The sequence below is a fragment of the Callorhinus ursinus genome, unplaced genomic scaffold (assembly GCF_003265705.2).
Source record: "Callorhinus ursinus isolate GAN/ISIS: 27379988/994484 unplaced genomic scaffold, GSC_fseal_2.0 scaffold30, whole genome shotgun sequence".
Classification (NCBI taxonomy): Eukaryota; Metazoa; Chordata; class Mammalia; order Carnivora; family Otariidae; genus Callorhinus; species Callorhinus ursinus.
The window spans coordinates 18,597,493-18,619,524 of NW_027397092.1; the positions used below are offsets into that span (position 1 = coordinate 18,597,493).

The 22,032-nt window shown below is 40.4% G+C and overlaps 2 protein-coding genes across 5 annotated transcripts in view; both read left to right on the top strand.

The window, feature by feature from the left end:
- The window catches only part of SEC24A (SEC24 homolog A, COPII coat complex component), a 68,633-nt gene extending 63,351 nt beyond the window's left edge, over positions 1–5,282 (top strand). For 2 of the 4 annotated variants that reach the window (XM_025860869.2, XM_073878513.1), the window contains 4 exons: positions 691–795; positions 1,116–1,208; positions 1,896–1,999; positions 2,252–5,282. In XM_025860869.2, the coding sequence (XP_025716654.1) occupies positions 691–795; positions 1,116–1,208; positions 1,896–1,999; positions 2,252–2,366 (417 nt within the window). In that variant the 3' untranslated portion in view covers positions 2,367–5,282. Of the gene's footprint in view, positions 1–690; positions 798–1,115; positions 1,209–1,895; positions 2,000–2,251 lie in introns of those variants that run through there. The other 2 variants (XR_012374155.1, XR_012374156.1) reach the window with 1 other exon arrangement.
- Positions 5,283–10,602: 5,320 nt separating this feature from the next.
- Positions 10,603–21,526, top strand: CAMLG (calcium modulating ligand). The gene is made up of 4 exons (XM_025860946.2): positions 10,603–10,896; positions 12,773–13,233; positions 14,989–15,054; positions 20,909–21,526. The coding sequence occupies exons 1-4, from the start codon at positions 10,725–10,727 to the stop codon at positions 21,098–21,100; spliced, it is 891 nt and encodes a 296-aa protein (XP_025716731.1). The 5' UTR covers positions 10,603–10,724; the 3' UTR covers positions 21,101–21,526.
- The last annotated feature ends 506 nt before the right edge of the window (positions 21,527–22,032 follow it).

Consider the following 22,032-nt stretch of genomic DNA (forward strand, 5'->3'; position numbering starts at 1 on the left):
CCATGTCAACAAAAATTCTTGGAATGCAAAGATTTGGTAGAGCAAGAGAAAGCTTTAGTGCTATAGAGTTTGCAAACCGGAAGTCTGCTCTGAAGGGGAAGGTTTCAGCTCAGGGTTGAATAGGCAAAAATTGCAAGTTCTCTGTCATTAGGGGTTGTTCAGCCTGAGGTCCCAACTGCAACTTTAGGCACAGAGTGACAAACTGGATACAATTCAGTATTTCTCATAGCAGCTTCAGGATTTGGCAGCAGCTGCAGAGCCTGATAAGATGTGTGGCAGGGGTCTGCAGATTTTGCTGAATTTTGTGTGGGCTTGCCACCTCAGGCTGTGTTGCCTGGTTTTGCTCCCCATGGGCATTTGGTCTGATAAAAAGTTTAGTTTTTCTCCCTTGACATGAAGGAACCCATCTTGTCAGCTGTTGCTGTCTAATTATTGGGGTATTTTATTCTTACTTGTATGAAAAAGCTGTAACTTTTTGGGGGCACCTGGGTGGCTCTGTCGGTTAAGTGTCTGACTCTTGATTTCGGTCAGGTCATGATCTCACGGTCATGGGATTGAGCCCCACATTGTGCTCCACCCTCAGTGGGGAGGGAGTCTGCTTGAGATTCTCTCTCCCTATCTCTCTGCCCCTCCTCTCTTTCTCTCTCAAATAAAGTCTAAAAGTTTAATTTTTTTTGCTTAATTCCTCAGGGAGCACTCAGCATCAACGATCGCACCATACCTCAGCCACCTATTCTTCAGCTTTCCGTGGAGAAGCTGAGCAGGGATGGAGCTTTCCTCATGGATGCAGGCTCTGTGAGTAGTCTGGCTGATCTGGATCGTTTTCTCTGCACACTATTATACCTTCATTCCCTTTAATATCTCTTTTCCTGAACAAGTTGTATGCTATTTAATCTATATTTTATTATGAGCCACCTTCTCCCTCCATAGCCTCTTTTCATGATAAGCATAAATGTCTCATCATGGTAAAAAGTAATTATTAGTTCAGTTGAAGATTGTATAATCTTACTAAACGAACTTACCATTTTGATCTTTTAAAACATATTCAGTGGTAAAGGTGAGTCAGCAGCTCACTGTTAATACATGTCTCAAAATGATTTTCTTCCTGTTCCCAGGTACTGATGCTTTGGGTTGGAAAAAATTGTGGACAAAATTTTCTCAGCCAAGTTCTAGGAGTTCAAAACTATGCATTAATTCCACAGATTATGGTAAGACTGTCTTAACATGATTGTGGTAGACTTACAGGACCATTTCATTGGTCTATGTATGGCAGGGTCCTTTTTTTTTTTAAGATTTTATTTTTATTTATTTGTCAGAGAGAGAGCACAAAGTAGGGGGAGTGGCAGGCAGAGAGAGAGAAGCAGACTCCCCACTGAGCAGGGAGCCCAATCTGGGACTCGATCCCAGGACCCCAGGAGCACGACCTGAACCAAAGAAATACGCTTAACGACTGAGCCACCCAGGCATCCCTGTGGCAGGGTCCTTTTAATTGCTGCTTTGGAGTAAGAACTGATCTAATTGCCACATAAGCAAATGACTTGTGATCGGTGTCAGTTGGATTTATATATATTATTGAAGAAAGTAATAATGAACTCTGTCAGCAGCTCTGTAACCATGGACAAGTCACTAACGGCCACATTTGTAAATTAAGATTGTTCTTGCTTATGGAGGAGTAACTGAAATGATCCACGAGAAAGCATTTGTTTAGCTCTATAGCATTTGTTTGGATAATTTTCAATTTTAAAAGTTAGAATTAGGTAGGGGAGCCTGGGTGGCTCAGTCAGTTAAGATCTCTAGGTGATTCATATACATGATAAAGTTTGAGAAGCACTGTAAATGATGCCTTAGATATGTGATTCAAAGTAAGCTGAATATTGCTGGTTTTTGTTTAATAGACAGACCTTCCAGAACTTGAGACACCAGAATCTGCCAGAATAATAGCATTCATCTCTTGGCTTAGAGAGCAGAGACCATTTTTCCCCATACTTTATGTAATAAGGTAAGTTGAATTTTTCATATAATAATAGTGAAATAATTTGTTTAGCTTTACAAGGACCTATTTTGAGTCATATGTGACTATTGCTTAAGCAAACCCTTCAGAAAAAAAGAAAAATGAAGTTTCAATAAATATTACTCAATTATGCTTTATATGCAATTACTAGTAAAGAGTGTTAAAAGCCTCATGACAAATCCACTTTATTTTACTATTACATTTTATCTAATGTATATATTTTTGTCTTTTATTCCTCAGGGATGAGAGTCCAATGAAAGCAAACTTCCTTCAAAACATGGTAGAAGACAGAACAGAATCTGCATTATCATACTATGAATTCCTCTTGCATATACAACAACAAGTGAACAAATGAACAAATGAAGATATTTGACTTAAAGTCATGATTATGCAGTACACCTGAGAATGTGTAATACTTTCCTTTTCTATTAGGTTTGTGGACTAATGTGATGATTGTATGTTCTCACTGTGATTTCAACAAACTATAGCAAATAAAGGACCACAGCAGAGAATCAAACATGCTACTCTGAAATACTGTATTTTTCAAATCAAAATATATCTACGTACATTTGATTGGTTACTTTTTTCCTTTGCTGCCAATAACGTTTGAATTGTTACGGATTGAAATAGGATGAGACAATATTGCAGAGGCAAAGTACATTTTGTAAAATAAAGACTTCTGTGTTTCAAATGTATATTTCTCATTTTTTCCTGAAATTTTGGCTGCTACATCTACAACCTCACAAGACTTAAGTGTTGCAGGGATGTTACAAATCCATTGATAAATGATCTTTTTAAAATCCAAAAAATTTCAGAAGTAAATAGTATGTAGAAAAGCTAGAACCCATCCCCCACACCTGTTTGTTTTTGTTTTTTTTAAGGAAGAAAAAGGATCATCATGTTAACTAAAACTAGAGTAAACTAACTCTAGACTAGTTTGAGAAGAATATGAATAATACAGTTGAGCTTTAAAATGTCAGTATTCTCTATACTTGAAGAACAAAGTCACTTTGATTTAAAGTGAAAACTAATTAAGTGGTTTTCTGATTTGACTGCAGAAGACTTGGTTGGACCCAGTATCATATTCTGCAGTGAAAAGAATTAGCTGTCTTCATAAATACATTGGGACTGGCAATGATAATAGGGAGATGAGAAACTTTGGTTATCTTGATCCTTGAAGTGGGCTTTGGTTCATTTCTGCTCTGTGATGTATAATAAAAGTGTTATATTGGTGAATTGATGAATTAAAGAAATTAAAGGTTTTTAAAATTCTGTCTCAAATGCATAACATTTTTCTAAGGAGTTTAATAATTGGAAGCCGCTCATAAGATATTTATTCTTGGATATTAAACTTATTAAAGCATGAATGCTGCTGTTTGATTTGGTGGATATTAAGATTACACAAATCCAATATATTGAAGTTATGGTAGAAATGTGATTTCTGAACATGCTCAAGAGACTGCTTTTTTGATTGAGCCAGAGAAATATTATAGTCAAAACCATTGAGTGGATTTTGTTTACAAATAGGTAAATTATACATTTGTATATTTTAAGTGCTGAAATAGGATATCTTTGAAAGAGTTTGGCCCATTTTTCACAGATTCACCTTGTCTTGTATGAACTTCTTAACGTAAAAGTTGTTCATGTGTAATACTTGATGAAAAGATTTTTGTTTCTTTGTTTTAATGGGTTAGAAAAATGTGTTTACAATCTTGGTCTCATACGATCACCAATGAAATAGTAACTTTCAGGTTTACATCAGTATGAACTGACTTTAACTGAGTTGTTTGGGGATAGGGAAGAATCAGGTCCCATTAGAGTATACACTACTGCTTGACTGCTGGATCAGACTAATTGTTTGGGTTTTATAGGAATATCATCTCCCTTAAGCAGTATTAAGGTTTATCTTCAGTATGCGAGTGGTACATTGAACTGGAAATTTTCTTGAAAGCTGCCTCATTATTATTAGGAAGCAATTTTCAAGTTGTAGCAAATTAAAAAGATTTATATTTTCCCCTCTTTTAAAGAAACAGAGTCATCCTTGTGCACTGATGTTTCTTAAAATAACTGAAATTCTTGTGCTTGCTTCGGCAGCACATATACTAAAATTGGAACGATATTAAAATAACTGAAATTCTCTTCTTAATGTGAATTGTAAATGTTGATATTTGTAGGTCCTTTCTTAATAGTAGAGAAGAACCTTCCAAAGGGAAAAATTTGTGCTTCTAGGGACAGTGATCTTCCTTGTGCCTCACTTTAGAACCCTAAGTGGGTATGACTCTTGTTATTGCCACATGCTTTGTTAGTATATTTCACAAATTTACTTTTAAAATTTCACTTTAAAAATTATTTTAGATAGTGTATAACATGTGCAATCCAGAATAATTTTATAATAGGCAGGTCATAAAAAACATTATTTTAGTTAAGATTCATAATATTTGTTCTCTGGTAATGAGAGAATGAATGAACCTTTTGGAGATACTGATATTAAGCAATTTTTTTTTGCAATACTGAATGTGTTTTTTAGCTTGATTTTTTTTTTTTTTTGCAGTAGGGCACTACCTGTCTCATCTTGTATTACTTTTTGATGTAAAGCAACTAATATTTACACTATGCCATATTTTTTTTATTGTAGTTGTAAATTATGAACGATCCTCGAATTTTCTACAGATCTACAACTACTAAAGTAACAGACAAGGGCAATCTTGGTATTTAAATCTGAGCATGGCAATTCTACCATAAAAAGTACTCTATTTTTCTAATTTCTAGGATTTTTAAAATAACATTTCTGTACGTCTGACATTAATATTTACTCAAGCTGTGTACCATTTTAGTTTGCATATACTTCATTGTTTTAATTTAATGTAATGTACTGAGTCTAACAGACTGTTTTACAATAATTAGAACAAAGGATTTATTTCTTCTAATCAAAGATGCTTAACAGCTGTTATCTAGGGGACCATCAAATGTGATTTCAAGATTTTGTTAACTATTTCAAATATCCTTATATAGAAATTTTAATTTTGTAAAGTAGTGTATAATATTGTAACATTAAATTCTTGTTTCAAATTCAAATATGTATTGATCTTCAATTGTGTTAAATCTTGCTTCTCTTAAATATTAGAGACAAGATTTGTCTTCCTTTTTACAGTTTGTAATTTTCACTGTTTTATTCCTGTAAAAAAAAGTCATTTGTAACCCATGCAAATAATCGTTTGAACTGTGCTAACTTATCAATTTGGCTATTCAATAAAGTTATTGAAAGAGCTTACATATAGTGACCTGTTATTTAAAGGGGTATGGATAACCTGCCAGTCACTGAATTGTGCCATGTTGTACACCCAAGTCAAGTCAATGGAAGGCTTTGGCTGAAAGCGCTTTGCATCTAAGCTGATGTCTGGGAGGTCATAAACCGAATTCTTGATGCTCACTTCTCAAGGACTGCTGGACTTAAAATTCTAGATTGAAAGTTTTTTTTGTTTTTTTTTTAATTCTCAACATGTTTAAGACGGTACTCCATTGTCTTCTGGACCCTTTGGTTATTGACAGGATGCCTACTGTCAATCTAAATGTTACTTTGAAGGTTATCTGTTAGCTTTCAAGATTTTTTTTATCCAGGGCGCCTGGGTGGCTCAGTCGTTAAGCGTCTGCCTTCAGTTCAGGTCATGATCCCAGGGTCCTGGGATCAGCCCCCATCGGCCTCCCTGCCCAGTGGGGAGCCTGCTTCTCCCTCTCCCACTCCCCACTTGTATTCCCTCTCCTGCTGTCTCTCTGTTAAATAAATAAAAATATTTTTTTAAAAAGATTTTTTTTTAAAAGATTTTATTTATTTATTTGAGAGACAGACAATGAGAGACAGAGAACACGAGAGGGAAGAGGGTCAGAGAGAGAAGCAGACTCCCTGCCGAGCAGGGAGCCCGACGTGGGACTCGATCCCAGGACTCCAGGATCATGACCTGAGCCGAAGGCAGTCGCTTAACCAACTGAGCCACCCAGGCACCCTAAAAAAAGATTTTTTTAAATCCTTAATATTCTATAGTTAGGCTACTCTGAGTTTATAGTTTATCTTGCTTGTTTTTCAGAGCACATTTTAATCTCAAAATCCTCGTGTATCTTGAACTATGGAAAATTCTCAGCCATTTTTTTAAAGATTTTATTTATTTGAGAGAGAACATGGGTAGAGAGGGTGAGCGGGAGAAGCAGACTCCCCCCGCCAAGCAGGGAGCCCGACGTGGGACTCCAGGACCATGACCTGAGCGGAAGGCACTCACCCAACTGAGCCAGATGCCCGCCATTTATTTTTTTTTTATTAATTTTTTAAGATTTTATTTATTTATTTGACAGAGCAAGCACAAGCAGGAGGAGATGCAGGCAGAGTGAGAGGGAGAAGCAGGCTCCCCGCTGAGCAGGGTGCCTGATGCAGGACTTGATTCCAGGACCCGGGGATCATGACCTGAGCTTAAGGCAGACACTTAACCAACTGAGCCACTCAGGCGCCCTCTATGGGTGTTCTTAGTTGCATTTTCTAGCCCCTTCCCCAAAACTAGGGCTCATAGTGGTGTTTTAGGGTTCCCGTCCTGCAGTGATTTGGGGATATCACCATTTCAGTCACCAGCAGTGGGAAGACTAGTTGCTGCCTTCCTTTCTGCCTCCCAACTTAAAAGCTGAAGCCCAAGGCTATGTGGGTCAATAGCAAATGATATCTTGAATATTTTTGGAAGGAGGGAAAACCTCAAGCAGTTAAGTGTAGCCTCTGTGTCCCTGTGTATTGTGCGACTCACTTTTAGTGCTTTTTAGCCCACAGAATGTGCTATCATTACCTGCTTCTGGACCTGCAGCCCAACAGGCACCTGACTTTAGCTCTGCAGTGCTGTTTCTGATACTTTTTATCTGCTAAGATGTTTCTCTTGTTTTTGAGTCTTGCTATTTTTTCCCTTCATATTTTTAGCTGTTGTTATTTCTGTGTGGAGTAAAGAGGGGTCCAAGCATGAACTTACTGCCTAAATTTAACCCCAGAAATTGAATTCTAGTTTCATCACTTATGGCTCAATCTTTTCAGCTTTGTAGCTACACTTTATCAATAAAGTATTATTACTAGCCTGCCTAAACAATGCTACATAAAAATTAAAAAAATAGGGGCACCTGGGTGGCTCAGTTAGTTAAGTGTCTGCCTTCGGCTCAGGTCATGATCTCCAGGTCCTGGGATCGAGTCCCGCATCGGGCTCCCTGCTCAGCAAGGAGTCTGCTTCTCCCTCTCTCTCTCCTTGTGCCTCCCCTCTTGCTTGTGCGCTCTCTCCCTCTCACTTTCTTTCTCCCTCTCTCAAATGAATAAACCTTTTTTTAAAGATTTTATTTATTTATTTGACAGAGACACAGCAAGAGAGGGAACACAAGCAGGGGGAGTGGGAGAGGGAGAAGCAGGCTTCCCGCTGAGCAGGGAGCCTGATGCGGCTCTCGATCCCAGGACCCTGGGATCATGACCTGAGCCAAAGGCAGACGCTTAACGACTGAGCCACCCAGGCGCCCCTAAATAAAATATTTTTAAAAATTATACATGAGACTAATTGAAAATGCCGTATTTTGACACCTCCTCTAAAAGAAAAATTTCTTGGGCGCCTAGGTGGCTCAGATGGTTAAGCGTCTGCCTTCGGCTCAGGTCATGATCCCAGGGTCCTGGGATCGAGTCCCGCATCGGGCTCCCTGCTCCTTGGGAGCCTGCTTCTCCCTCTGCTTCTCTCCCTCTCTCTCTCCCTCTGTCTCTCATGAATAAATAAATAAAATCTTTAAAAAACAATTTCTTTGGGGTGTCTGAGTGGCTCAGGTGGTTAAGCATCTGACCCTTGATTTCAGCTCAGGCCTTGATCTCAGGGTTGTGAGTTCAAGCCTTGCCTTGGGTTCCAAGCTGGGTGTGGAGCCTACTTAATAAAACAAAAATTAAAACTAAAAGAGGGGTGCCTGGGTGGCTCAGTAGGTTAAGCGTTTGACTCTTGATTTCGGCTCCGGTCATGGAATCAAGCTCTGCATCTGGCTCTCCACTCAGCACGAGAGTCTGCTTGTCCCTCTCCCTTTGCTCTTACCCCTGCTCGTGCTCTCTCTCTCAAATAAACAAAATCTTTAAAAATATAATAATAAATAAAAGAAAAATCTCTGCAATTATTCACAAAAGTTTAATCTAGTGCTATCAGTGCTAGGTTTGGGCAAAGTGGTAAATTTTATTTTATTTTAAAGATTTTTATTTATTCATTTGAGACACAGAGATAGAGAGAAAGAGAGAAAGCATGAGCAGGGAGAGAGGCAGAGGGAGAAACAGGCTCCCCGCTGAGCCAGGAGCCCGATGTGGGGCTCGATCCCAGGACCCTGGGATCATGACCTGAGCCGAAGGCAGACACTTAACCATCTGAGCCACCCAGGCGCCCCAAAGTGGTAAATTTTTTAAAAATGAATGGGTTTGGGGCGCCTGGGTGGCTCAGTTGGTTAAGCCACTGCCTTCGGCTCAGGTCATGATCCTGGAGTCCCAGGATCGAGTCCCACATCGGGCTCCCTGCTCTGCAGGGAGTCTGCTTCTCCCTCTGACCCTATCCCCTCTGATGTGCTCTCTCTCTCTCATTCTCTCTCTCTCAAATAAATAAATAAAATCTTAAAAAAAAAAAATGAATGGGTTTGCCCTTGTAAAGTCCATAGCGAGAGAGACAGTAATTAATAATCTTAAGTATGCACATCATTTATCAAAGAATCACTTATTGAGAAGTACTAGGGAGTTTAATCAATAAACTACAGAAACCCCACAGGGAAATGGTTCCCCAGAGATAAGTAAGCATATAACATGAAATCTTCACACTTTTAATTCTTACCAAACTAAAGGAGCTATCATGCACCTAAGCAGATAAAATTTAAATTTGGATTCTATAGGCTCTCTTAAATGAAAAAAATATTGTTTATCCTGGAATTGTATTTGGTTTTGGTTCATCAGAACTATACGTCATTAAGTTCTGCACATTTATTATACTTAACAATTATTCAGTTTTAGAAGTTTTTTTTTTTTTTTTTTAAGACACAGCTATGTAGGTCTGTACACACAGGCAGGGCAACCTTTTAATACTTTGTCATTAACTAGGGCACGTCCTTGGGATTTAGCTTTTATCCAATCAAGGGAGAAAGTCCGTGTTTATACCTTGGCTCCTCTTGTTACTGAAGACAAAAGATAAATTGTTATTAGATTTTTTTACACTTTTTTCCTCAAACTTTTCTGTCTGTACAGGGTAAGGGGACTAACAGTTAAATATAGTATTTCGTTACCTTCTGTTTAGGCCGGGTTTCACTTGCTCCCTGATTTTGAGCATGATTGTGTAGCAGGCTTCATTGCAGGAGACCCACTAGATTGCTTCACCCTCTGCAGCCTCAGGTGTCAAGCAGTTACTGCGCCCTCTCACAAAGGGTTGACGGATGATTGAATTCCTTCATTCTTTTATTCATTCACTTCGTCTTTATGACTAATACTTGCATAGCAAATGCAGGGCTGCCTTATGACTTTCATGTACCCTACCACTTTGCTTTAGTGGGCCCCTTCCTCCAGAGAGGCTTTTTTTTTTTTTTTTTTTTTTTAGTACGCTACAGGCCCAGTGCCAGCCCAACTCAGAACTTGCACTCAGGACCCTGAGATCAAGACCTGACCTGAGATCAAGGGTCAGTGGCTTAACTGAGCCACCCAGGTGCCCCCATAAAGGCATTCTTCTTATTATATTTTATGACTGTTAAGGATAACCACAATCCACGCTGGATTCATTATTATGTTAATTATTATCATTACACGTTTCTTCTGACTTTAAAAGAATTTAAAATTAGAACATTTCTTCGGGTCCCTAATACTATCATGGCTCTCAACACTGCCTTGTAAGTCAGCCGGGCTGAGTGCTCACGCTGTTCCAGGAGTTGCAGTTAAAAACACTCCTCCTGGAGCCTACAGTCTAGCTAGGGAGAAACAGACAATAAAATAAGTACATTTAGCTTGCGAGTCGGTTAAGAAAAATAAAGCAGATAAGGAGAATATGGAGTCTTGAGAAGGGTGGAGATTTAGGTAGAACGGACAGGGAAATCTTCACTGGGAAAGCCGTGAACAAAGACATGAAGAAGGCCTGGAACATGCCAGGTGTATATATGGAAGAAAAGCGACTGAGGAGATAAAAGGAGGAGAAAAAAGAAATCAGCGTGAAGAACAAATCCTAAACGAAACTCTCCCTAAAGCGTCGCTCCCGAGTTACGTATGTCCGGAGTTTACAAATGAGGTCGCAGAAGGTCACTAGAAACAAGTGCCCGCCGCAGCAACCTCCATTTTGCTTTTGGGCACCAACCTCAGGTGGATTTACGCCTGGCCGCATTCCTTTCCCTCTCGTTAGCATGGAGGCCGGTTTTCTTCACGTCCGAATGAACATCAGAGAAGCCCGGTGGCGGGGGCAGAGGAGCAGCGAGGGCCAGCCCAGGCAGAAAGAACTGGGGCGGTCCAGTCTGCCCTCATCCAAGATGGCGGCACAAGCCTGGCGCTTTGTCCGGTCGGCGGCGCACGTGCTTAGCCCGCCTCTGGGGCTTGGCGCTCGGGGGCGGGTCTACGGCGGGGGGTGGGGGTGGGCTCGCGCCCTGCGGCCTGTCCTTAAGTCATCTGCGCCGCGGCTGCCACCTCCACCACCACTTTTAGCATTCCTTGGTTTGGGTCGGGAGGATGGAGCCGGTGACCGTCGCGCCTGACAGCGGCGACCGGCCGGGGGCTCCGGCGACCTCAGGCCTGTCGGCTTCCCAGCGTCGGGCCGAGCTGCGGCGGAGGAAGCTGCTTATGAACTCGGAACAGCGCATCAACCGGATCATGGGCTTTCACAGGCCCGGGAGTGGCGCCGGTGAGAGCCTCCCGTCTCCCCTCACTCTCCGGCCCACCGCTTTGAGTCTTCAAGATTATTCTTGCTTTCCCTCAACGCCCCGCTGGCCTTTTGACAGAGCTCCGCTCTGTGACCTCCCCTCTTGTCTCCGCTTCTTAGGTGATGTCCCAAGTTCTCACTTAACCCCCGGACGTTTCTAGTCCCTCTCCTCAATTTTCCGTGGGCTTCGCTCCGAGATTGTCCCCATCTCTGCCCCAGGCTGCGAACCCTTGGCTCCTGAGTCCCTACCTATGCCATGGTGCCCTCTACCCAGTTATGCTAGAGAGCCCCTTTTTCGTTCCCCACGCCCTCCCTTCTCTTGAAGGGCGCACCTTTTATCCCTTGTCAGATTGCTCTATTGTGCCCCTCAGGAAAATGGCTTTCCTTTATTTCTCTTCAAAATGCTTTCCCTTCCAGTGCCTTTCCTAGCGTCTGTCTTCCTTCTTTTGCCTTTCGCTGTTATTCTGTCGGCCCTCCGGAGCTTGTGTTTACTGAACTGCTCCCTGGTCCTTCCTACGTGGAAATGGGACTCTTATGGTCCTATCCTGGTCTGTGTCAGTGTCCTCAACACTGTCATCTACAGGCTTTTTCTACAACAGGAAAATAAGACTGGGTGACCATTATTTGTACCCCCAACAAGTGGGACGTGCCCACCTAAGGTCTTCTCTCCTAGTGTGCTGAGATTGATGTGATTGATGTCAGGAACCGCATCTTATTTTACTTATTTTTTTAAAAGATTTTATTTATTTGACAGAAGATAGTGAGAACAGGAACACAAGCAGGGGGAGAGGGAGAGGGGGAAGCAGGCTTCCCGCGGAGCAGGGAGCCCCACGCGGGGCTCGATCCCAGGACCCTGGGATCATGACCTGAGCCGAAGGCAGACACTTAACGACTGAGCCACCCAGGCGCCCCAAGGAACCGCATTTTAACCCTAAAGAGAGTTGCTCATTTCTCGCCCATTGCGTGTACAATTCAATGAATATTCATGTGAATGTTTATTGAGCACTTAGTAGCTGCTAGTGTTCTCTAAGTTTCCATTGATTACCTTTAGTAATTGACCTTTATTCAGTGTTTGCAGGCTACTTAAAGCTTTGTGATTTCTGTGGGCTTTAGATAGACAGCCCTGAACTTTTCAGATAGTTTACAAGTTACCAGGAAAGGTAAGAAGCACTATTTCAAATTCTTCTACAATACTTAGAAGACACAGTTTCTCTCTTTAATGATTAACAGCAGGATATTTATTCCAAAGGCATTTATTGTCCTTCTCAAGCTGTATTCCGTATTGTGTTCTTTTGCTTTGAAAATTCTGTCACTAAAGGTTTTGTTTTGCTTTTAAAGCAGAACAGCATCCTCAAACTGCTTAATTACCTACTAATGGCTCCCTCACTACACTAGGATTAGGGAACAGTAGCTTTACTGTAGGATATGCCACACCCTATGCTGACAGGACTCTGGATTCAGAAATGTAATATTAAAATACAGATTTTGAAAAGCTTTAATGATTTTATATTTTAAACAAATAAGCTAGAGCAGGCAATCTAGTCATTCTTCTGGGATATATTATCCATGAAAACCTGGTCTTTATAGCTTGCTCCCTCCATGACCATCTTTACCAATTTGTCTGCTAGTCTTATCTTCCTGCTCCCAAAGTTTGGGTTGTATCCTCTGCAAGAATACCCTTTTGGGGTGATACATATTCTGAGGGTGTAGAGGAAGGAACCAGTTTATGTTTTACGCAGAATCAGTTTTTAGATTCAGAGACTGCAGAGTTCTAGCAGTAGCGGCATATTTTTTAATATTAATATGAAAGGTGTTTGCCAGTATATACTACATAAGGCTTCTAAATTTCTTTTCTCAGAAGAAGAAGGTCAAACAAAATCAAAGCAGCAGGACAGTGACAAACTGAACTCCCTCACCATTCCTTCAGTTTCAAAGCGAGTAGTGCTAGGGGATTCGGTCAGTACAGGAACAACTGACCAGCAAAGTGGTGTGGCCGAGGTAAAGGGGACTCAGCTGGGAGACAAACTGGACTCTTTCATTAAACCACCGGAGTGCAATAACGATGTAAACCTTGAGCTCCGGCAGCGGAATAGAGGGGACCTGACAGCAGACACTGTCCAGAGGGGTGCTCGCCATGGCCTTGAACAATACCTCTCCAGATTTGAAGAAGCAATGAAGCTACGGAAACAGCTGATTAGTGAAAAACCCAATCAAGAAGATGGAAATACAACAGAAGAATTTGACTCTTTTCGAATATTTAGATTGGTGGGATGTGCTCTTCTTGCCTTTGGAGTCAGAGCTTTTGTTTGCAAATACTTGGTAAGAAACATAATGGAAATTGCAAATTGGCTATAGAATGAGTGCTTTAAATCCATGGAATTGATTGCCAGTATTAATATTTACCAGATTCATGTGGCTGCTTGGAGATACAAACTGCTGTTCACCTTAGATATAGATGAAATGTTCTGGTTAAATACAGAGCCCAATAATAATTGCTTAACTCTTTCTGTATTCTAGGTAGCATTCTGATGCTTTAAATGTATTAATTTATTGAACCTCATCCTTCTGACTTTGTGTTTTATAGATGAGGGAATGAAGACCCAGAGGTTAAATCATTTGCCCAAGGTCACATAGTTACTAAGTGACAGCTGGGCTTTAACACAGTCAATTTCTTTCCAAAACCAAAGGGTAAAGTATCTACATGTACTATATATTAATTAGCACTTTTTAAAAAGATTTATTTATTTATTTACTTGACAGAGAGAGACAGCGAGAGAGGGAACACAAGCAGGGGGAGTGGGAGAGGGAGAAGCAGGCTCCCCACTGAGCAGGGGCCCAACACAGGGCTCAATCCCAGGACCCTGGGACCATTACCTGAGCCCAAGGCATACGCTTAAGGACTGAGCCACGCCAGGCGCCCCAATTACCACTTTTCAAATAATTTGAAACCTTAAAATACAGTTCTCATGGTCCTGAACATGATGTAATTTTTTTTGTGATTCAGCAAACACTTCAGCATTTTATAATGTAGTATCATCATAATGGCAGTCCATCGTCTTTGTGCCAGGAGAAGTGGAAGAAAAGCATAGCTCATAGTTCAGTGTCTTGCTCTTAGAAGTATTTCCATTCACTAGACATTTTAAGAATACCTACCAAGTACCGGGCACATAGCAAATTTTTCAGATAATTAAAGATTATTATTCAGCAGGAAAGTTTTTTTAAATCTATTTTATGCACATTTTTTTTAAAGAGAATCTGTTGTACAGATCTGACATTAAATTGTCATAGCTTTCAGCATTTAATGAGATGTGTAGCTGCTTTTTTTTTTCTTAAGGGTTCTGTGCTTTTAGGATTTTAAAGTTACGTCCTATTTATGTGTGAGGTTTTTTTGTTTGTTTGTTTGTTTTTTGAGATTTTTTGCTATCAGATTTTCAGATGTTATTTCTCACTGCTTTCACTATATATCCATCTGGTAATGTTTGCTCTTTCACTCCCTTCATAATATTTTTAATTTTAGGAATAAATCTAAATCAATTATTGTTTGGGTCTTTTCGATTTTCTTGTGCAAGAAGCAAGACAACCACACCATTTTATCTATAGTAAGAATAGCTTGTCATTTGGATGCCAGCAGTATAGGTAATGAGATAATTTCTTGTCCCAGTGTCTGGGAATGTATGGCATCCAGTAAGTACCGGGCCTTTTCTGTGTGCTTGGAAATTGTTGGTTGATTACATCTAGATGAGAGACATGTTAACTGCATGATATATTATACATCTATCACCACTGAATACTTTAAATCATTTAAAGAATAAGTTTTTGTGAGAGTAGACATTTTGGGGAACATCGAAAGAATGTGACTTGACTTGAGAAACATGTTTTATGATAAGGAGATCCAGTCCCTTTATTTTTTTCACCCTTGTGCAGAAACAAGACTGCTTTCAGCCACTAAAATTAAATATATGTATATTTTTTTACAGTTTTTTTGCTTGGAATTTTATAGCTGCTGTTAGTTTGATTTGTTGTGATTTGAATGATGATGTTGGAAATAAATAATTTTATCTTCTATCTTCACAGTCCATATTTGCTCCGTTTCTTACTTTACAACTTGCGTACATGGGACTATACAAATATTTTCCCAAGGTAAATTAAAACTTTTTCTAAATTATGGTGATGTATTTAGACTGATTGATGACTAGATAATTTTAAGAACCTAAAAAAATTAGTCATTCTCATGTTCTGAATCAGTGCTACTAGAAGTGTCATTGGCCCACCGGTGCTGATCTTAAAAACTTTATTTCCGTTTGTAACAAGTTAAGTTCAGAACGTGAGTGATTAGAAACTTTTTGGCAATTTGACGTTGCCATAACATTTTTTTCATATTTTACAAAAATGTTGGTCCATCATGGACTGGGGGGAAAAACTTAACCACAGAGTTTGAATAATACTTTTCTGAGAAAATGTTCAGTTTAATTACTTAGTGAATTTATTAATACATTTTATCTGTAATAAAGGAAATTGATTTTAAAATGCATTCATTTATCTTACTGTGCTCCTTACTGGATGCCTAATAACAATGCACTGTATCTTTAATGTCCAAGGGCCTGGTATTTCCAAGAATTATTTGGCCCAAATTGCAGAACAGAATCATGGACAGTGTCAGTGTTTACCTAGTCTGCTTAACTACAAAGGTATACACAGTTTTATAGGACTTGGCTGGCATAAAAAGTAACCTCACTGATGTAATTGAGTTTTGTGTGAGGGTTTTCGGTTTTTTTTAAGATTTTACTTAAGTTATTTGAGAGAGAGGGAGAGCGAGAGAGCATGATTGGGGCGGGAGGAGGGGCAGAGAGAGGAGGAGAAGCAGGGTCTCCACTGAGCAGGGAGCCCGATGCGGGGCACAATCCCAGGAACCTGGGATCATGTCCTGAGCTGAAGGCAGATGCTTAACTGAGCCATCCAGTCACCCCTTATGTGAGTTTTTTACTGAAAAACAGCTACTTGGTCATTTGCTTAATCGTTTATAATGCACTGATAGACCTCATGTGTGTTTTCAATGGGTTTGAAACGTATTTATGAAGAGTCAAATAGGTTATATATACAAAGTAAAAGAATACAGAAATAAATGTAATTTTATTTGTAAATTTAATTGAATTTTTTTGGATGATATAGATGTATATTTATTGAAAGACTGATTATAGTTTTGCAATAGCAAAAGTTTTTTTTTCTTTTTTTAAAAGATTTTATTTATTTATTCGACAGAGAGGGAGACATCGAGAGAGGGAACACAGGCAGGGGGAGTGGGAGAGGGAGAAGCAGGCTTCCCACTGAGCAGGGAGCCTGATGGCGGGGCTCAATGTGGGGCTCGATCCCAGGATCCTGGGATCATGACCTGAGCCGGAGGCAGACGCTTAACCGACTGAGCCACCCAGGCGCCCCGCAATAGCAAAGTTCAGAAACAGCAAAGATGCCTACTAATAAATGACTCATTAGATTATGGCATATCCATTCAGAATGATGAAGCTCTGATATATGGATAATGGTAAGCTTGCCAAGAAATACTAAGAGAAGAAAACAAAATGCAGAGTAGGAGCTATAGTATGCTACTTTTTTCATAAAAAGGAGGAAAATAGGGGTGCCTGGGTGGCACAGTTAAGCATCTGACTCTTGGTTTCAGCTCAGGTCATGACCTCAGGGTCCTAGGATCGAGCCCTGTGTCAGGCTGCACACTCAGCATGGAGTCGGCTTAAGATTCACTCTCCCTTTTCGCCTCCTGCTCGTGCTGTCTCTCTCTCTCAAATAAATGGATAAAATCTTTAAAAAAATAATACATATTTGATTTTCTTGTATATGTATGAAGAAACTTTGGAAGGTTTTTTTTAAGATTTTTTTTTTTTTTTAATTTGAGAGAGAGTGAGCACATGTGGAAGTTGGGGGTGGGGAAGAGGGAGAAGCGGACTCCCTGCTGAGCAGGGAGCCTGATACACGGCTCAGTCCCAGTACCCTGACATCATACCCTGAGCCAAAGGCATCTGCTTAACCAACTGAGCCACCTAGGCGCCCCTCAGCTCAGGTCTTGATCTCATGGTTGTGAGTTTGAGCCCCATGTTGGGCTCCACACTGGGCATGGAGCCTACTTTAAAAAAAAAAAAGAAAGAAAGAGGAGAAGAAAAAAATCTTTATAACCCTGAGATCAAGAGTCGCACACTCCCTTGACTGAGCCAGCCAGATGCCCCATATAACTCTGGAAGAATATTACATGAAATTATTAACAATGGTTATTTGTACTAGGAATGTGTATGTGTTACTAGGTAAATGGGGGAGAGAAAAGGAAGGGAGACTACTGTATACTTTTAACAAAACATTTTGGTGTAACTTTTTTTTAAGATTTGCTTATTTTTTTAAACTTTATTTATTTTAAAGATTTTATTTATTTATTTGAAAGAGAGAGAGAGAGCACAAGTAGGCAAAACTTCAGGCAGAGGGAGAGGGAGAAGCAGGCTCTCCGCCGAGCAGGGAGCCCAATGTGGGGCTCGATCCCAGGACCCTGGGATCATGATCTGAGCCAAAGGCAGACGCTTAACTGACTGAGCCACCCAGGCACCGCTTATTTTTTATTTTTTAAGATTTATATTATTTATTTCAGAGAGAGCGAGAATGCATGTAGGGGGTGGGGAGGGAAGGGTAGAGGGAGAGAGAGAATCCCAAGCCGACTTCCCACTGAGCACAGAGCCCATCGGGCTCGATCCCAGGACCATGAGATCACAACCTGAGCCGAAATCAAAAGTCGGGTGCTCAACTGACTGAGCCACTCAGGCGCCCCAGGATTCTTTTCTTTTTTTAAGTTATCTCCACCTTCAACATGGGGCTCAAACTCAGAACCCTGAGATCAGGGGCGCCTGGGTGGCTCAGTCGTTAAGCGTCTGCCTTCGGCTCAGGTCGTGGTCCCAGGGTCCTGGGATCGAGCCCCGCATCGGGCTCCCTGCTCGGCGGGAGGCCTGCTTCTCCCTCTCCCACTCCCCCTGCTTGTGTTCCCTCTCTCGCTGTGTCTCTCTCTGTCAAATAAATAAATAAAATCTTTTAAAAAAAACCCTGAGATCAAGAGTTGCATGTTCTACCAATGGAGCCAGCCAGGTGCCCCTTATGACAGTTTTTAAACTCACAGAAATGTTTAAAGAATTGTGCAGTGAACTCCCGTTTATACTTATTATCTAAATCTGTAATTAACATTTTGTTATATTATCATGCATCTATCCCAATTTATCCATTTTCAATCCATCTTTTTTCCCCCCATCTTTTTTTTTACTTGATGTATTTCAAAATATGTTGTAGACGTCAGTATATTTTACCCCTACACATTTTGGCCTACATATCATTAACTACAATTTAATAGTGATCTGTGGTTCTTCTTCCTTTTTTTAAGGTAAAATTCTCATCCAGTGAAATGCTCAAGCTGTTAGTATACCATTTACTGAGTTTTGACAACCTATGAAACTCAGATCGTTTCAAGGTTTAGAACGTGACTGTCAGGACGTTCCACCATACCCCTTTCCAGTCAGCTTCAGCCCCTACACCCTGAGGCTCTGGTTTCCTATTTTTTTTTTAAGATTTTATTTATTCATTTGAGACACAGAGATACAGAGAGAGAGCACATGTAGGGGGAGAGGCAGGTGGAGAGGGAGAAGCAGGCTTCCCGCAGAGCAGGGAGCCTGATGCACGGCTCAATCCCAGGACCCTGAGATCATGACCTGAGCTGAAGGCAGACGCTTAAGCATCTGAGCCACCCAGGCGCCCCAGATCTCATTTCCTTTTTCCCACCATAGATTAGTTTTTGCCTGTTTTAGTACTTCACTTTTTTTTTTAAGATTTTAAGTAATCTCGGGGTGCCTGGGTGGCTCAGTCGTTAAGTGTCTGCCTTCGGCTCGGGTCATGATCCCAGGGTCCTGGGATCGAGCCCCGCATTGGGCTCCCTGCTCCGCGGGAAGCCTGCTTCTCCCTCTCCCACTCCCCCTGCTTGTGTTCCCTCTCTCGCTGTGTCTCTTTCTGTCAAATAAATAAACAAAATCCTTAAAAAAAAAAAAAAAGATTTTAAGTAATCTCTATACCCAACGTAGGGCTTGAACTCACAACCCTGAGATCAAGAGTTGCTCCACTGACTAAACCAGGTGCCCCTGTTTTAGTACTTCATATATATGGGATCATTCCTACACATACTTTTTTGTACAAGGCTTCTTTTATTCTGCATGATTTTGAGATTCATCCATGTTGTTGAGTGTATTGGGCCATCCCCCCCCTTTGTTTTTTCTGAGTAATATTCCATTGTATGAATGTATCCATTTGTTTATCTGATCTCCTGTCCAGAGACATTTTGGTTGTTTCCAGTTTTTAGTTATGTCTAAAACAGCTGAGAATTTGTATGAATCTTTTTCTGTACATAAGCTTTGATTTCTCTTGGGTAACAGTAGGTTTTTATATTTAAAAAGTTTCTGGGGTGCCAGGGTAGCTCACTCAGTTAAGTGGCTGCCTTTGGCTTAGGTCATGGCCCCAGGGTCCTGGGATTGAGCCCTGTGTTGTGCTTCGTGCTCAGTGGGTAGTCTGCTTCTCCCTCTCCCTCTGCCTCTCTTCCTTGCTCGTGCTCTCTCAAAAAATAAATAAAATTTTTAAAAAATCTTTAAATAGGTTTTTTAATCATGTGACTAGATCTGGTGATACCAGATTGACTAAGTAAATGAAAATTCAGCCTTAAATGCCTTTAAAAATTAGACAAGTGTGCCTGGGTGGCTCAGACGGTTAAGCGTCTGCCTTTGGCGTCAGGTCATGATCCCAGAGTCCTGGGATCGAATCCCACATCAGGGAGCCTGTTTCTCCCTCTCCCTCTGACTGCTGCTCCCCCTGCTTGTACACTCTCTCCCTCTCTGTCAAAAATAAATAAAATCTTAAAAAATAAATAAAAAATAAAAATTAGACAAGAAAATTTCGTCAGGAAATAGATGTTCAGTGATACCCTACTGCATGTGTAAGAAGTATGAATTCCTTTGCGTGACCGCTAGAGCTCTACAGAATGTTCCTATGATTCTGTCACAGATAACTGTACTTTAGTGTGGCTATCACTCTTCTGACTTTTTTTGTCTAAGACTTACCTCCAATAAGATTTCTTCTCTCATTTTTGTCCATCTAAATCTTGCTCATTTTTTTTTAAAGATTTTATTTATTTATTTCACAGAGAGAGACACAGCGAGAGAGGGAACGCAAGCAGGGGGAGTGGGAGAGGGAGAAGCATGCTTCCCGCTGAGCAGGGAGCCTGATGTGGGGCTCGATCCCAGGATCCTGGGATCATGACCTGAGCCGAAGGCAGATGCCTAATGAATGAGCCACCCAGGCGCCCCTAATTTCTACCTTCTTTGAGCCACTGTGCCATATATATATATATATATTTTAAAGATTTTATTTATTTATTTGAGAGAGAGAATGAGAGAGACAGTGAGCACATGAGAGGGGGGAGGGTCAGAGGAAGAAGCAGACTCCCTGCCGAGTAGGGAGCCGGATGTGAGACTTGATCCCGGGACTCCAGGATCATGACCTGAGCCAAAGGCAGTGACAACCAACTGAGCCACCCAGGTGCCCACACTATGCCATATATTATTCATGTCCTTCATTTAGCAGTTACGTTCCCTGTAGAATGTTTTTCCTGTTTTTGTCTTGTGCTGTTGTATATATCTTAAATAGTTATTTATGTTTTGCCTTTCAAGATAAGACTGTTTTTTTCACTTTTGATAACATGAATGTTATGCATCAATGCAAACATAATATGCCTAGCAGTTTGCTGCTTTACATATTATATGCTTAATAAATGTTTGTTGATATATTACTAATTGATATTCTGAAACTTCATTAATGGCTTTGTATCAGGCAAAAATAGCAGCACTGATAGTGTTTGTATAGAGCTTAAGTAGTCTTCTGAAAGCTGTAAGATTTATTGAAGTCTTTCTGTGTACAGGGTGAAAAGAAGATAAAGACAACCGTACTAACAGCTGCCCTTCTATTATCTGGAATTCCTGCTGAAGTGATAAATCGATCAATGGATACCTATAGCAAAATGGGCGAAGTTTTCACAGATCTCTGTGTCTACTTTTTCACGTTTATCTTTTGTCATGAACTCCTTAATTACTGGGGCTCTGAAGTACCATGAAGCTTGCAGCACTCAGCAGGAGAAGCTTACCAAAAAGCACCTTCTCTTCTACAGTGCAGTGTCTCTAAAGGAGGCAAATGGGTTTACACCTTTATGTAATTCTTGTACTTGATAGGGGTTGTAAATCATTTGATTAGGAATGAACTGGCAGGTTCCCTGATTTAAAAGCATTGAGTTTGTATTAATACTGATGTGAAGAATAGACTTCCATTGTCATTAATTGACTTTTCTTTGTTTAATTAGAATTCCTAGTCTCCACGTTTCTCTAACTTCTAAGATTTGTAATTCCTCTTTTGGGAGCTGAGCTGCTGCTTTTGGAGAGCAGATGAACACGGTCTCAGCCAGCCCCAAGGGCTGCAACTTGTATTTGTGTTGTTCTGTCCTGAGAAATGGAGCCATCTTCAAAATAAAATGAAAGAAACTGAACGGTCTAATGTTAAGTCTGCATGTGTTAACTTATAAGGACTAAATGAGGTAGCCAATTTTATCTTTTCTTGTTGAGTATCTTAATTTTTACTCCAGTGCAAAAAAGGAGTAATGAAAGAAATTAACATTCATACATGTGAAATTAGAAAACATTTATGAAGGTATTTATTTTAATTTTTATTTATGGGAAATTATTTTTAAATTTTTTAAAGATTTTATTTATTTATTTATTTTAAAGATTTTATTTATTTATTTGACAGAGAGAGAGAGCACAGGTAGGCAGAGAAGCAGCAGAGGGAGAGGGAGAAGCAGGCCCCCTGCTGAGCAGGGAGCTGGATGCAGGACTCGATCCCAGGACCCTGGGATCATGACCTGAGCTGAAGGCAGATGCTTAACTGAGCCACCCAGGTGCCCCTATAAAAGTTATTTTATTATCAAGCTCATAATTGGAAATTTTCACTTTTGAGTGTTCAATTTTTAGAAGTAAGATTTTTATTTTTATTATT